This window comes from Sinohyriopsis cumingii, chromosome 19, assembly GCF_028554795.1.
Source record: "Sinohyriopsis cumingii isolate HCF-2022 chromosome 19, ASM2855479v2, whole genome shotgun sequence".
NCBI lineage: Eukaryota > Metazoa > Mollusca > Bivalvia > Unionida > Unionidae > Sinohyriopsis > Sinohyriopsis cumingii.
This window is the reverse complement of record NC_142979.1, coordinates 2,638,813-2,653,936: the sequence shown is the minus strand read 5'-3', so window position 1 is coordinate 2,653,936 and position 15,124 is coordinate 2,638,813. Positions and strand designations below refer to the sequence as shown.

Sequence of the window (15,124 nt, the reverse complement as noted above, 5' to 3'; positions counted from 1 at the left end):
TAAAGTTTGTATGGTCATAAATCAGTATAAAATGGCTATGGTCATAAATCAGTATCAAGTGGGTATGGTGATGCATACCTTTAAATTTTGTCTCTTACTAGTAACCTTTACATATGGGGATAGATAGAAGTAGAGTCTAAACTGAATGTTTTAAATTAGGCTACATATAACAGTAACAAAGCCATAGCAGCAAATTAACAATTTTCATTTAAAAGTTGTTGTTATTATTATTATTATTATTATTTATTAATTATTATTATTATTTTATTATTATTATTATTTAAGGTTCAAGCCATGTATTATATTGATGAGCCAAAACAAGCATCCATAGAATGATGACATAACTGGATGAAACTTAGTTTTCTATGATCAGGAGATTGCTGGAACACTCAGGAAAAGGTTTAAACCAAAAAGCACACATTGAATCTTAATGAACAGTTTCATCCATTTGGATGAACAATGAAATGTGTTCACCATACCTACCTTTAGGCCCAGCCTGGCTCTGAATGCATCTTTGTCAGCAACCCTGACCACTAGGGAGGAGTTACTGCAAAAGGACATGTTGTCTGCAAAGTGCTCAAGGATCTCAAACTCCTCTAAATCAACCTTATCCAGCTAAAACAAATGAGATATGTAACAATTACAAAACGAATATAAAATGCAGCAAAGCAATGTAGTCATATCATTGGATGGAAGTATTAACCTTGAGTATTTCCAACTGGGAACAATTCTTTCATGTACTGTCCCTGAGTAATAAATCTCGCCTTGGTACAATTCTATGATTTACTATACCTGAACATGTCTTTCAAAAACCTTCATAACAAGAATTTTGAAAATTGCCAATCTCACTTGCTCCTTCCTGGCACAATCCAAAAAGCTTGCCAAGTTGCAAGGTATTAAAGGTAGATCAATGTGACCTACTTTTAACCATAGCAAGTAATACCCTCCAAGATGAATATACCCATCAAAAGCTTCATAACCATGTACAACAGAGTTTGAGAAAAAATTGCTAATGCAAAACCTTAACATAATAATTGAAGCATAAAAATAAGTCTCTAAGACCTACATTTGTCCCTGGTGAATAACGCCCTCCAAGATGAATACACCCATCAAGTTTCATGACTGTATACAACAGTGTAAGAGAAAATATGCTCAATGCAAAAGCTTAACACTGAAACATATGCCAACAAAACAAAAGAAACAAAAATTATAACAATGCCATCAGAAAAGTGATTCCTATATAATGTCAATACAATGCTGCCAAGGCCAAAATCCTCACTCAAAATCTTTAGTGACAATGATGCCATGATATGCCTATTAAAAAAAGGCAAAAAAGAAATCAAATTTTTCATTAAGCTATGTTTCTCCTAGAATACTTACCATATCACATTAATGTTAGGAATAAAAGCCCTACTAAATCCCAAACCGAGCCCTCCACAAAGACAAAAATTTGTCTTTCCTGTCTTTATCATATAGATAGAGGGCAATATAACTCTTGCCAATTACTTCCCTTGAAACCTACTGGTGGTGGTACTTTTAAGTTGAGATGACCATCATGTTTTAGTATGCTTGCACTGCAGGAAGGATAGGAAGGTATTAAAGTAATGGGATCGGATAAGTATTCTAGGAAAAACATAATTTGACTAATTTACTGTAAACTTTGCTTTTTCCTTCGAATACATTCACAGATCTAATTAACATTAGAAGAAAAAGTCATAGGCAGTGGAAATGTTCAGTATCCTACCTATACCTTGGTTAACCTCGGTGGGAAGAAGATTGGATTCCCACATGAAAGTTAACCCACTCTCCTAACTTGTTAGCAGCACAACCCTAGGTGATGTGGTTATGTCTGCAAAGAAGAAATAAGGAGATCTTTATTCCCCATAATAATTTCTGGGCAAATCCAGCAAAAAGCTGCACAGGGTACCCATCCAAAGCTTGTGATGATGTCAATGAGTCTGGTAGCCACCTGTGCGACTGAGACAGGCCTATCAGATCCAGAGTGTGCCGATGCAGAACCAAATCTCTTAGATAAAGCTCAAGAATGTTGACTGTGCATGCAAATGGATGACCTCCATTACATCTTTGAAAGAAACATTATGGTCAAAAGCAAGGCTCTCAGAGATTGCTCTTGTTTTGTGAGCACAGATCTTCATGAGGCAACTCTGTTATGGTATGTATTAACAACTTCAACCATGATGACTGGACTTGAGGGGTTATGTCCTCATTCCCAGATTTAAATGGAGACAGAGCCATCTACAAGCTCCATGAATTGGTTCAATCCACATCAGATAAAGTCTGAGTGTATGGCCCTTGTCTGTTTGAAAGCCACTTGGGGAGTGTCAGTACAAGAGCAAGGTAATATGATGACTCCTTGATTGCCCACTGACGGCAACCAAGTCCTGGCAACAAAATTGGTTGCTGGTCCCATAAATGAGAGGCATGGAAATGGGAGAGCCACTGAGAGGGCAAGGTCATCTGCAAGGACTGCATGTACAGGTAACCCTGGGGGATAAGATCGGCTGCAGCATAAAACAATCCAAGTAGATGCAGAAACTCCTTGGCTGTTGCCCCATTTCTTGTTGGAAATAGAAGCAAATGAAGTAATATGGAACAGGGAGATGACACAGTGGATAAGTTTTGTAAAGGCCCATGGACTAGTGTTCAAGCTAGAAGAGACCCTGCAAAATGGACTACAATTCATGCAGTATGCAAACACAAGAATTTGGTTATATCGAATGGACAGGCAAGCTAATCTTGCCATCTTCATCTTGAATTTCAGTGAAGTATGAACAGATTTAGATGTCTGAGGTCAAAGATTGGTCTGAACCTGCCACTGGCCATCCTAACAAGAAAAAACCTTGCAGGAAATCTTTGGAGATTCTGGTATTCTGATCAATATCCACTGCCTGCCCAGATATTTGCTATAAAAGTATGTCTTTTATTAAATCAGATGATACTTTCATCGGGAAGACAAAAGGCAAGGGGTTGGCAAAATGAGAACCAAAGCCCCTCAGACAATCTGAATCGCCCACTTGTCTAGTGGAAGTGATTGATCTGATGCTGTTTCAAAAACAAGAGTCAGGCACCAACAGATAGTTGTCTGCAGGCAGTCATGGACAGCAGGCAATGGCGAGAAAGTGGGAAATGAGGGGAAGAGAACTTACGTATCCTATTATATCAACATGACTGCCTCCAAGACTTATTAGCAGATTGTCTCCAGGTTAAGGATTGGTATCACAGCTGGTTTTTGAGTCATGCAGTGAACAAACCCATATCACCTTGTCTCTGGTCATCACATCTTTCAGTGCAAGTCGGATATGATGTATAAGGCAATGGTTGCTGCACAGAGAGAGATGGAGAGGCAGCTCATGGGCTTCCTGCCTCCACACTTGCCTCCACTATCTTGCCATCAACAGTAAAGATGATCAGAAAGGAGAGGTTAGCAGGGTCAGGGCATGATATGGCTTGAGTACGGTTAAGTGTAACAAGCATTCCATCACATAAGACCAAGACCAGCAGAAGCCATCAAAGCATGCACCACTGCATGGTGTGCTACACTGTGAATTATCTCTGATATTCTGGCAACTGAACCCCATGCATGTATAATGTCAGCCATGTCTGAAATCCTGAAATCGCCTGAGACGCCAAGTCCAACAATGAAGACTTGACCATTCTATCACAAATGAGCTCTGAAGTGGTCTGTATGGCACTTTTATTGATCATAAAGGAAGCAGGTGAAGTCAGATTGACCACAGCTTAGTTCTTGTCCAACATCAGGAGATCTGTAAAGAAGGCATCAGAACTGGTCTGACAACTGCAAGAGGCAAAAGATGCTGGCAGCTGACTCTCAGAATGAAATGGTTTTGGAACTGCCTAGGTCACTGTCCTTGGCAGACAGATTCTTGGCAAGTTCCTATAGTTTTACTCAGCTGAGGGGGGACATGGAAGGAAGGGATTACTTCCCCATTGTCAAAGTCAACTGAGGCTTTGACCCTGTATGCCAGTCTAGAAAAGAGTGGTGGCAAACATTCTGAGGTCAGCAAAATCCCATAAACTCCTCAACTACTGTCTGAAAGCTAAACGCAGTCCACTCCATGGTGGGATCTGAGTATAAATCATCACCAGGATTATCCACACATTCAGTATGCAGGTCATCCTGGTTGAGGCACAAGTGAAATGCAGACTATATATTCCATGGGAGGCATAGATCACAATACCATCCATGAGGAAAAGCCATGAGTAAATAGTTAGCTGTATCTGCAATATGTCATCAAATCAGTACAGATGGCTTGACAAATCAGCCAGTATGGGTGTCAGAAATACAGAGGGCCATGTATACTGCTGTACTGCCACAGTAATGGCAATGTTAGGCAGACAGACGGATCTATCAGTAAGATCCTTGGTGATATGAATGTTCCATGGCTCTACTTGACAAGGCATACGATAATTTGTAACAGAAGCCATACGGTCAATAAACTGTACTGACCAAATGCCTGATGGCTGGAAGGTATCTTTGACAGCTGAGACAGCACCAAAACTATGGTCAATAAACTGTACTGACCAAATGCCTGATGGCTGGAAGGTATCTTTGACAGCTGAGACAGCATCAAAACTATAGGCCAATTACACAGTATGAATCTAGAGCTGGACAGTAGAACAGTATGGCAAGCATCAAAACTGAGGTGTGGCTAGACAGCATGGTGCATTCAAGTCAATGATAAAAAAAAAACATATGCCCAGACTCACTGGCTTGAAGGCCATGCTTTGGCATGTGTGGGAACATACACCACCTGGGTTGCCTAGAACTGAGTTCCTCCAGTGTCTAAATTCTTGACTAAAACAAAAGAAGATTGAAGGAAAGGCAAAAATTGCCAGAAATAATCAACTTGTCCTTACTTGTTGTACCAAACGATGCAACTGTAACTCCAGAGTCACTGTAGATGGTGGTGGGAGGAGAAGTTGCAGCTTCCTCCATTCCCCCAGATGAAATAGCATTCCCTACCAAAGACTCAATATAAGGTGAATTTTCAAAACAACAGTACTCTTGGTCATTTGATTTGCACATCGCTCCCAGTTGCAGTTTTCCTTAGAACTATCATCCAAGTATTTGGGCACAAATGCTACATGTAGATTATGCATTTACTGCACATGCAAGACATGAGGCATGACATTTCTCACTGACTATAAATTGTTGCATTTAGCATACATAGTTAAAATCGATTCTGAAAAAAGAAAGTAAGCAAGAAAAAAAAGGAATAGTCAACTGCATTAAGAATGACCAAGACACCCTCTATAACAGGGGTGATAAATAAACAGACAGTGTAGAGCCATGCAATCAGAGAACGCAAAAACTAAGGCAGCATATTTGAAATAATTACATGATTAAGGTCAAAATTTTAAAAAATAATGATTAATTCTTAACATATATGAAAATAACAATGGATGGGATGAAAAGTAGTATACATTTCTATTAAATTTCAAGAGGCAAAGTGAACAATATTATCAGTTCATGAGCAAAAAGCTTAAAAGTATCACCAACTGCTGGTGGCAAGAGGGGGTAATATGCAAGAGTTATTGCCCTTTGTCCATATAATATAGACAGTACAAATGAATTTTTTTTTATCTTTGGGAGGGTTGGGTTTGAGAGTTAGTAGGGATTATATTCCTAATGTTAATGTGATCAGGGATCATATCTGAAGGAGAAATGTACAATATTTAGCTATGCATGTTGCATATATGACTCAAAAGGTGATAGCTGACACAAACAGAAAAATGTCACATTTAGTCTTGAACTGGAGGTATTCAGAGTACAACCATGCAAGCAATTATGAAATATCAATATTTAGATAAAATGAACTCACGTTTCTAATTCCATTTATGAACATTTCATAGTTATTTCCAGCAAAAAAGATCAAGACTCAGGGTAAAGTTGAGCATAAAATAAAATTAATATTCATATTAACAGAAAAGTAACTTTTGTAGTAGTTGCAGAAAAAGTAGTAATAGTAATAGTTCTAGTAGGAACAGCAACAACAGTAGCAGTACTAGCAACAGGAACTGCTGCATCAACAGTAGTAGTAGTACTAGTAGTAGTGTCGCTGCAATGACAACATTAGTAGCAGTCATACTAATAGTCATAGGTATATTAGCAGTCGTAGTAGTAGCAGTCATTGTTGTAGTAGTAGTTGTCATAGTAGCAGCCATTGTCACCGTTGTAATCATAATAATAATAGTATTAGTAGTAGTACTAGTAGTAGCAGCAGCAATGGCAACATTAAATGCAGTAGTAGTAGTAACTGTAGTAGTAGCAGCTGTCATAGCAGTAATAGTAGTAGTCACAGAAGTAGTAGAATTCATTGTATCAGTAGTAGTAGTGGTAATCGTAGTCATCATCATAGTAGTAGTAGAAGTTGTAGTAGTAGTCATAATAGTAGAATTCATCATATTATTATTAGCAGAAGTGGTTGTAGGCATTGCCATAGTAGTAGTAGTAGTAGTCACTGTCATAGTAGTAATAGTTGGAGTCATAGCAGTAGTCATAGATATTGTCATAGTAGTGGTAGTAGAAGTCATTGTTACAATAGTAGTAGTAGTAGTAGTCATTGTCAAAGTAGTAGTCATCATCATTGTCATAGCAGTAGTAATAGCCATGGTCAATGTCATAGCAGTAGTAGTAGTAGTCATTTTCATAGTAGCAACAGTAGTCATAGTCATTGTCATAGTAGTTGTAGTAGTCATAGTCATTGTCGTAGCAATAGGATTAGTAGTCCTTGTCACAGTAGTAGTAGTCACTGTCATAGTAGAAGTAGTCATAGTCATAGTAGTTGTAGTCATTGTCATAGTAGTTTAGTAGTAGTCATAGTCATTGTCATAGCAATAGTAGTAGTCATTGTCACAGTAGTAGTAGTAGTAATAGTCATTGTCATAGCAGTAGTAGTAGTCATAGTCATTGTCATGGTAGTAGTAGTAGTAGTCATAGTCACTGCATAGTAGTAGCAGTTGTAGTCATTATCATAGTAGTCGTAGTCATTGTCATAGCAGTAGTAGTAGTCATTGTCATTGTCACAGTAGTTGTAGTAGTCATAGTCATTGTCATAGCAATATTAGTAGTAGTCACAGTTAATAATAGCATTAGTAGTAGTACTAACAGTAGCAGCAGCAATAGCAACATTAGATGCAGCAGCAATAGTAGTCACTGAAGTAGTAGTAGTAAAGACAGACACAGTTATACAGTCGTCATCGTATTAGTAGTATTAGTGGTTGCAGTAATAGTAGTAGCAGTAATAGTAGTTGTTGTAGTAGTAGGCATTATCATTGTCATAGTAGGAGTCATTGTTGTCATTGCAGTAGTAGCCATTGTCATTACTGTAGTAATAGTAGTCATATACCTCTGCTGCTTTATCATGTTCCTTTAAACTGGCAATAAATGAGGCATCATCAGGTATTGATCCAGGTGACACTGGCCTTCCAGATCTATTTCCCTCCTTGCCTTGACTAACAGCTTCTGACTGAGTGGACACTGCATTGGTTTGTTGCCCTGATCTTCTACCCTCTTTCCCACTTGTGTCAGCATTAGGTGCATTCTGTTTCTCCTTGGTTTTAGCTGATGAGGCAGCTATCTGGGCACTAACTGGGGACTTTGGGGTGCCTTTTTTAAGAGACAGCTGTGAAAAGAATTGAATAAACATAATAAGCAGAAAATGAAAAGTAGAGACTTCTTATGCATAAAGGGTTTTGAAAAATGTTAAACTAGGCAAATAAATTACTGAATTTATGCTTTTATGATTCTTTTGTTTTACCCTCCATTTTGCATTCTTCCATTAGTAAGATGAATACACATATACTGCTCCCTCATTGTAGAAAACCTACTTAGCTCACAAATCCCTTCTTATAATGTAAACACATGTGTGAATTCCATATTATTCTTTTAGAAAATACCAAAAAATAGGTGCCTATTTGTTTCACATGAAAAATTATGAATGAAATTGAGAAATAAAACCTTCTTATTTCACTCATTTTACTATTGTTATTTCACTCATTTTACAATTGTTATTTCACTCATTTTACGATTCAAAACAGGTTAATGTGCATAAATTTGGAACTGATAATAAAGGATGAAATCATCCAATGAAAATTCTAGTAAATGATTACTGGTGGCAACACTATGTATAATAAATACCAATCACAGGAGTCTTGTATTTGTTTAAATTGTGTCTCACAATTTGGTTTTGATATTATCATCATAAATGTGATATGCCCTCTTCTATTCAAATGTGAAAAGAGTAAATCGACCATCATGACCATGCAATCATGCACTTCCATAAGAACCTGATTAACTCTGCAGTAAAGATGGATTTATCATGACAACTGTTGGGAACCCAATGATCCTGTCAGGTGATGAATCAAGCTAATTAACAGCTAATTAATTGTCTCCAGGTGACTATAATACATGACAAGATCCACGTGATGCCTTAGCCTAATTTTTTCTTACAACTACACACCACAGACAAATTCGAAGTATTTCTTCTGGCAAATGTGTGAACTGCATATCAAAATTTACAGTGATATGTCCAAAAATAACTTGCAAGTTATAAACAAACAAATTTGTTCTTTTCAGTCATTAAATTTTTTTAAAATAGTTTTTCAGGGCCATGCATCTACTATGTGGCAACTGTTTTTATTAGTACAAATGATATGAAGTTGTACTTAGTTACTGCCATTTATTACCAATGAAAACGTATAGTGTACCATTTAAAACTGCTATCTTGAGGAATTAACCACTTCAAACATATTCATGTGCTTGGCTCTGCTGGTGTAATTCTGGTTATGAAGTTTAGTTTATTTGTGTTTGCTTATGATGGATACATGTTTTGATGGATACATGCTTATGATGGATACATGTTTTGATGGATACATGTTTTGATGGATACATGTTCTGATGGATACATGCTTATGATGGATACATGCCTTAATGGATACATGCTTATGACGGATACATGTTTTGATGGATACATGCTTTGATGGATACATGCTTATGATGGATACATGTTTTGATGGATACATGCTTATGATGGATACATGCTTATGATGGAGACATGCTTATGATGGATACATGCTTTGATGGAAACATGCTTATGATGGATACATGCTTTGATGGATACATGCTTATGATGGATACATGCTTTGATGGATACATGCTTATGATGGATACATGCTTATGATGGATACATGTTTTGATGGATACATGCTTATGATGTGGATACATGTTTTGATGGATACATGCTTTGATGGATACAGGCTTATGATGGATACATGTTTTGATGGATACATGCTTTGATGGATACATTCTTATGAGGGATACATGCTTATGATGGATACATGCTTTGATGGATACATGCTTATGATGGATACATGCTTTGATGAATACATGTTTTGATGGATACATGCTTTGATGGATACATGCTTATGATGGATACATGCTTTGATACTGAGGGGGAAGCAACTCCAACTTCTCTGACACAAAATTTGTGAATACTGCATGTCAACTTGGTTTACATAAAAAAATCTATCATCAGTTCACTGATTTTAAATGACTTCTTAAGCTCTAATATCCATTATTATTAAAATCCATTATATAAATATTTGTGCAGGGCAAAGAATATTATAATTCTCATGTATCAGTGAAATTTGATAGCACTGCTCTCTTCTCATCCACAACCATTAGTGTCAACCAAAGATTATGTCTCTTTTACTATCTCACGACCTCGCTTATGCTGTGTTAAATGTTCAGAGAAATAAAGTCATGACATTATGTTTTATATCATCATCAAGATTAATAAGTCATCAAAGTGAAAGATTTCTGTGCAGTTACAAATACTCTATTTACTATCAGCCAAATTATATTTAATTTGTTTTCATGGATGTTCTCTAATGATCATTATTCATAATGCAATCATGCTATGTATGTATGTATGTACGTATGTACGTATGTATGTATGTATGTATGTATGTATGTTGTTGTAGGGCTCAAGACCATTTTTTAAGCACACGACAGGCTATACATGGTGGCCAGTAATAATGGTGGAGGAAGAACCCGGGACAACCCCCGGAAAGAACCATCAACCCATGAGAAGCTACTGGCAAGCTTTCTCACATACCCACATTGGCTGAATCTGAGACTCAAACCCACGCAGACAGAGGTGAGATGGCAGTGATCCGTAATGGAGAGCGCTTTAGACCACCCAGCCACTTGCGGCCCCATCCATGTATATATGTCTGTCTGTCTGTATGTGTGTATGTATGTGTGTGTGTATGTATGTGTGTATGTATGTATGTATATATATATATATATATATATATATATATATATATATATATATATATATATATATATATATATATATGTATGTATGTATGTATGTGTGTATGTATGTATGTGTGTGCATGTTTATGTGTGTGTGTGTGTGTGTGTGTGTATTTACCGTATATACTCGCGTATAAGCCTGTTCGTGTATAAGCTGACCCCCAAGCTGAACAGGCATAAACACTGACAAGTGCATGACCAGCGTATAAGCCGACTTACAACTCCGAGGCATCTCAAGTTCACAAGGTAAGTTCTAAATGCATTTATTTAGGCAAACTTGTATTTTAAAAAAATTACATGTATACTTATCTCAAGGTTGGTGTGCATGATTATTAAAAAGAAATGGTATAAACTTGTTTGAAAAGTAATATATTTAATTTTCTGTTTTCTTATAAAGTTTCGGAAATAATGCCTCAAAAATTATGATAATACTGTAAAAGCTGAGTTGTAGTTTGCTTTGCTATAAGTGACCTCACACCATACCTGTCAACTTTCACACCAGGAGGGAAAAAAACTCCCGATTTTTGGGTAGCTAAATGCCTAACTCCCGATTTCATATCTTCAATTTTCATTTCTTCTAAACAAGAAAACTCCTACATGTTCTGTTGTATCACCTGTGAATTATTGACGTTTAAACATTATTTATGTAAATTAATGATTTTGTTTTACCTCTACAATATAAAAAAATAAACCAGAACAAAAAAAATAAATCTCAGTAAAATCGTCCACAATTAATTTTAATCCCAAGAATGATCACTATGAGTGCTGTAACTCCATATGCTATAACTCTATTCCCACAAAAGAAACTTACACAAAGTGAACGCCTGGCATTTTATACTGTATATACCAAAGTTAAACTGGTATAGTTAGTGGTCAAAATTCCCTCTTATCACAAGCCAGTTTTAGGGTTGTAATGATTAACTGGCCTGTACTGCTGTTGCAAAACAAAAGACAAATTTGATGACTATCAACACAGGAGACACCGAAACATCAAGCTTTCCATTGTGTGGAGAGTTATGTTTGTTCAGCTAAAACACAAAACTAAAATTGACTGATGTTGATCTTAGTTGATCTCTATGAGAAATTTAGCCTTTATTATTACCACACTTCGTGAACATGTAAATTATGCTGGTTATGTGCCTTGTACAAATAAACATGTGTACCTTTTTAAATATATTACCTCAATTTGTAGGATCACTTATATCACTGAAAATGAGTAGCTCGTAAGTGTGTGTTCCAAAATAAACGAAATAGCTATTAAGGACTAGCTGAAATGTTATCTGGAAGAATGCAATTTGGTTGAAACAATGAATAAAGCAAAATCTGCATCTATGTTTGGGAATAAGTAAGGATTTAAGTGATGCTATGCACGCTTTGCACTGTTTAAGTACTGTACATTATAGTTCAGCATGGACTCCCTGGAAAACTCAACCGGCCTGTGAATTATGAAGTCTATATTTACCTTTATTTAACTTCATGTTGGAGAAATCAGAAAATATGCACATGCAAAAATAATAACAAAATCAATCATAGTACTTTATAACAGTTTAATAATTGTCGTTTCATCGAAAGTTACTTTATTTTACATGCCTATGTCTTAGGACATGGAACAAATTATTGTTTCATGTCCCAAGATATACAGCCATTACTGTAGTCAACAAAAAGACCAAAAAAGTGTCAAGTAAACACATTGGCCCACAGATAAGCTGACCCCCCCCCCCTTTTCCAGGCCTTTTTTTCCCCTAATTATTCAGCTTATTCATGAGTATATATGGTGTGCATGTGTGTGTGTGTGTGTGTGTGTGTGTCTGTGTGTGTGTTTAATGGCACATCAGCACAATAATGGTGCCCCAATTACAAGTTAAGTTCTATAAATGTAGCGATAAATACCAAAAAAGAGACTTCAGGAAGATAAAAGATAAAGCCTTCAAAATAAATGTAATCACAGAGTAAAACAAAACAGAAGATAAGTGGTAAAGATGTTAAAACTCTGCAAAAGGTAAATAAAAACTATGAAATTAAAATATAGAAGAAAAAAAAGAGACTAAGCTCAACAAGAAAACTTCAGATTCTTACAAATAAATTCTTACCAGATTTCAACCACAGCATTTTTTTTAGAAGGAACATTCTATAAGCTGAGCTAAAGTCTAGAAATCTTGGACAACAATTAATTTTTTTTCTCCTGTTGAAAAATGAATGGGGGAAAATGAGACATTTAACTTGGGTATAAACTTCTTACCTTTTGATCAACCTTAAGAGGTTTTGACTGTGTCTGAGTTTTCCCTGAAGCACCTGCCTGGGTTTGAGATTTTCCCTGATTGCCAGCTTGAATTTGCATTTTACCCTGACCACCAGCTTGTGTTTGGGGTTTGCCCTCACTGCTTGCTTGTGTGCTTATACTTTTGGATGACTGTGTTTGATTCCCTAAAGACTTGCCTTGTGAAGTTTGACTAGTACCAGGTTTGGCAGCTGGTTTGGATGTTAATGTTGTTTTCTGATTAGATGAAGACTTCTTGCCAGGGTGTGTATGTGTTCTTGATTCTCCCTTCAGTGAAAATCTTGATAAACCTTCCCCTTTTTTAAGGAATGGCCTTTTCTGTTGGCTTGGAGATTTATTATTGGCCCCAAACTGCTTCAGCTGAAAATACAGAATAATTATCTGCAAAAATTACTTTTATAGTACTACAGGTTTTTGATCATATTCCTTGAGGAAGCCACAATAAAATAATTATCAATGAAAAGATTTATTCTCTATTCTTATTCATTAATGTTTGAAATGCAGGAAAGATTCTCATCAGCTTTTATATGGACATAACTCATTTCTATAGGTGTCATGAATATTCAACTTGAACATTTTGATCTGCACCATTACACTATTACTAACAGAGAATTCAATGTCTGTTCAAGTGTGAATGATGAAGCTTAGGGCTTTTCCATTTAAATATATAGGGTATAAAAGAAATAGATTTGTTTAAAAATATACGCCAGTTACTTTGCCGACTCAAAGAGTTCATATGAAATGATACAAAATTCTAAATTGCACCTATGGGTGACAAATCCACATTAAATGACCTTCTTTGGGTTCCAAGTATATTTTAATGAAATAGACCGTAACCACACATTAGTTAATAAAGTCAATTAACAAATAAACTAAAGTTTCTGGTTGGTTTTGAAAGAACAAAGTATAAAATTTGCACTTTACTATGATCATTTCATTTGTCCAAGTTATGAAGTTTTCTGAATGAATTATATGATCAAAGTGTATCTTGCTTTTGCATGATATTTAAATGTTTCTTAAATAAACAGTTTTCATGGTCGATTTCAAGAGATGTTCAGTCAATTTTAGAAGAGACTTGGTCAATTTGATATTCTAATACTTAATGGTAAAATCTTTACATCCTGATTTTTTGTAAAGCAGGAACTTTCAAACATGTTCAGAACCAAACCGAAGCCCTCTTTATGTAAACACAGATTTAACTCTTTTGCACAGATTTTATTTCCTAACTTTGTTGTTGTTGTTGTTGTTGTTGTTGTGGGGTTTAACGCCATTTTCAGCACATGATAGGCTATGTATGGCGGCCGGTATTAATGGTGGAGGAAGAACCCGGGAAAACCCCGGGAAGAACCACCGACCCACGAGAAGCTACTGGCAAGCTTTCTCACATACCCACATTGGCCGAATCCTAGACTCGAACCCACGCAGACAGAGGTGAGATGGCAGTGATCTGTAACGGAGAGCGCTTTAGACCACTCGGCCACTTTCCTAACTTTCAAGAAATTTGTATTTTTCAAAGAAATTATCCAAAAACATAATAATAATGGAACTTACTGCGAGAAAGTGTTTTCAGGGTTCCTGCAGTCCTTTTTACCAATTTAAAGAGTACCTTCTACATAAATTTACAACCTCTAATAATTACCTAACATTTAAATTTAACACAAAAACATATTTTAATGCTGGCTTTCGGCATACTTCATCCAATCGGATAGGTCATTCTCTCTGATGAGTACCATGAGTACAAAGATTCTGAATGGCAGTAAGATCCCTGGATGTAGTCTGACTATGAAGTTTCAGGGGATCCTACTCTAACAAATCCAATGTCGAAGTTAAGTAGGTTGGTAAAACTTTTGCATCACCAAAAGAAAATATGACCGGATAATGCAAAATAACCAAATTCCACGACTTTTCCAAAACCTTTGAATTACTTATGAAAATTTCAAAACTTTTCAACCCAAATTTATACAACATATATTGATTCCCTTTACCCTTTCCTCTTCTGCTTTCATCTCTTCTTCCAACAACTCTTCAAATGTCTTTTGGCCTTGAAATACAAAGAATATTGGTTCAGTGCAAGTATAACTACAAAATGGTGAAGAAAAACATCTGCACAATTACAAACAAGAAAACAGCTGATGACAGTATGGCCAAATTATCAAATACAAGTCAAAGTGACCAAATTTTCATTGACAGCTGTCATACTCCTCATAAAACATTAGATATTAAGTCAGGAGAATGAGAAAATGGCCCAAATGCAAACCATGATATGCGCTGTAATGCCTTATTGAAAGATGGATGGACAAATGGACTCTTTAACAGACATCATTAATCTATAAGCCAGAATTGCTTCACTATCCAACCAACAATTCACTGTCTTCCCTGATTCAATTGTTCTACAGAATGCACTATTTCATCTGAATTCATGCTATTTATTTGACAATGTTACAAAGAAAACACTTTCTCATCTAATTCATGCTGCTTGA

General features: G+C 36.2%; 1 protein-coding gene across 1 annotated transcript in view; it reads right to left on the bottom strand.

Moving 5' to 3' along the window:
- LOC149775062 (uncharacterized) overlaps window positions 1-15,124 on the bottom strand; it is an 86,627-nt gene that overhangs the window by 52,762 nt on the left and 18,741 nt on the right. The window contains exons 8-11 of the mRNA XM_089944474.1: window positions 14,630-14,685; window positions 12,606-13,004; window positions 7,392-7,667; window positions 484-615 (exon numbers count right to left, since the gene is read on the bottom strand). Coding sequence (XP_089800600.1) covers window positions 484-615; window positions 7,392-7,667; window positions 12,606-13,004; window positions 14,630-14,685 — 863 coding nt within the window. The remainder of the gene's footprint in view (window positions 1-483; window positions 616-7,391; window positions 7,668-12,605; window positions 13,005-14,629; window positions 14,686-15,124) is intronic.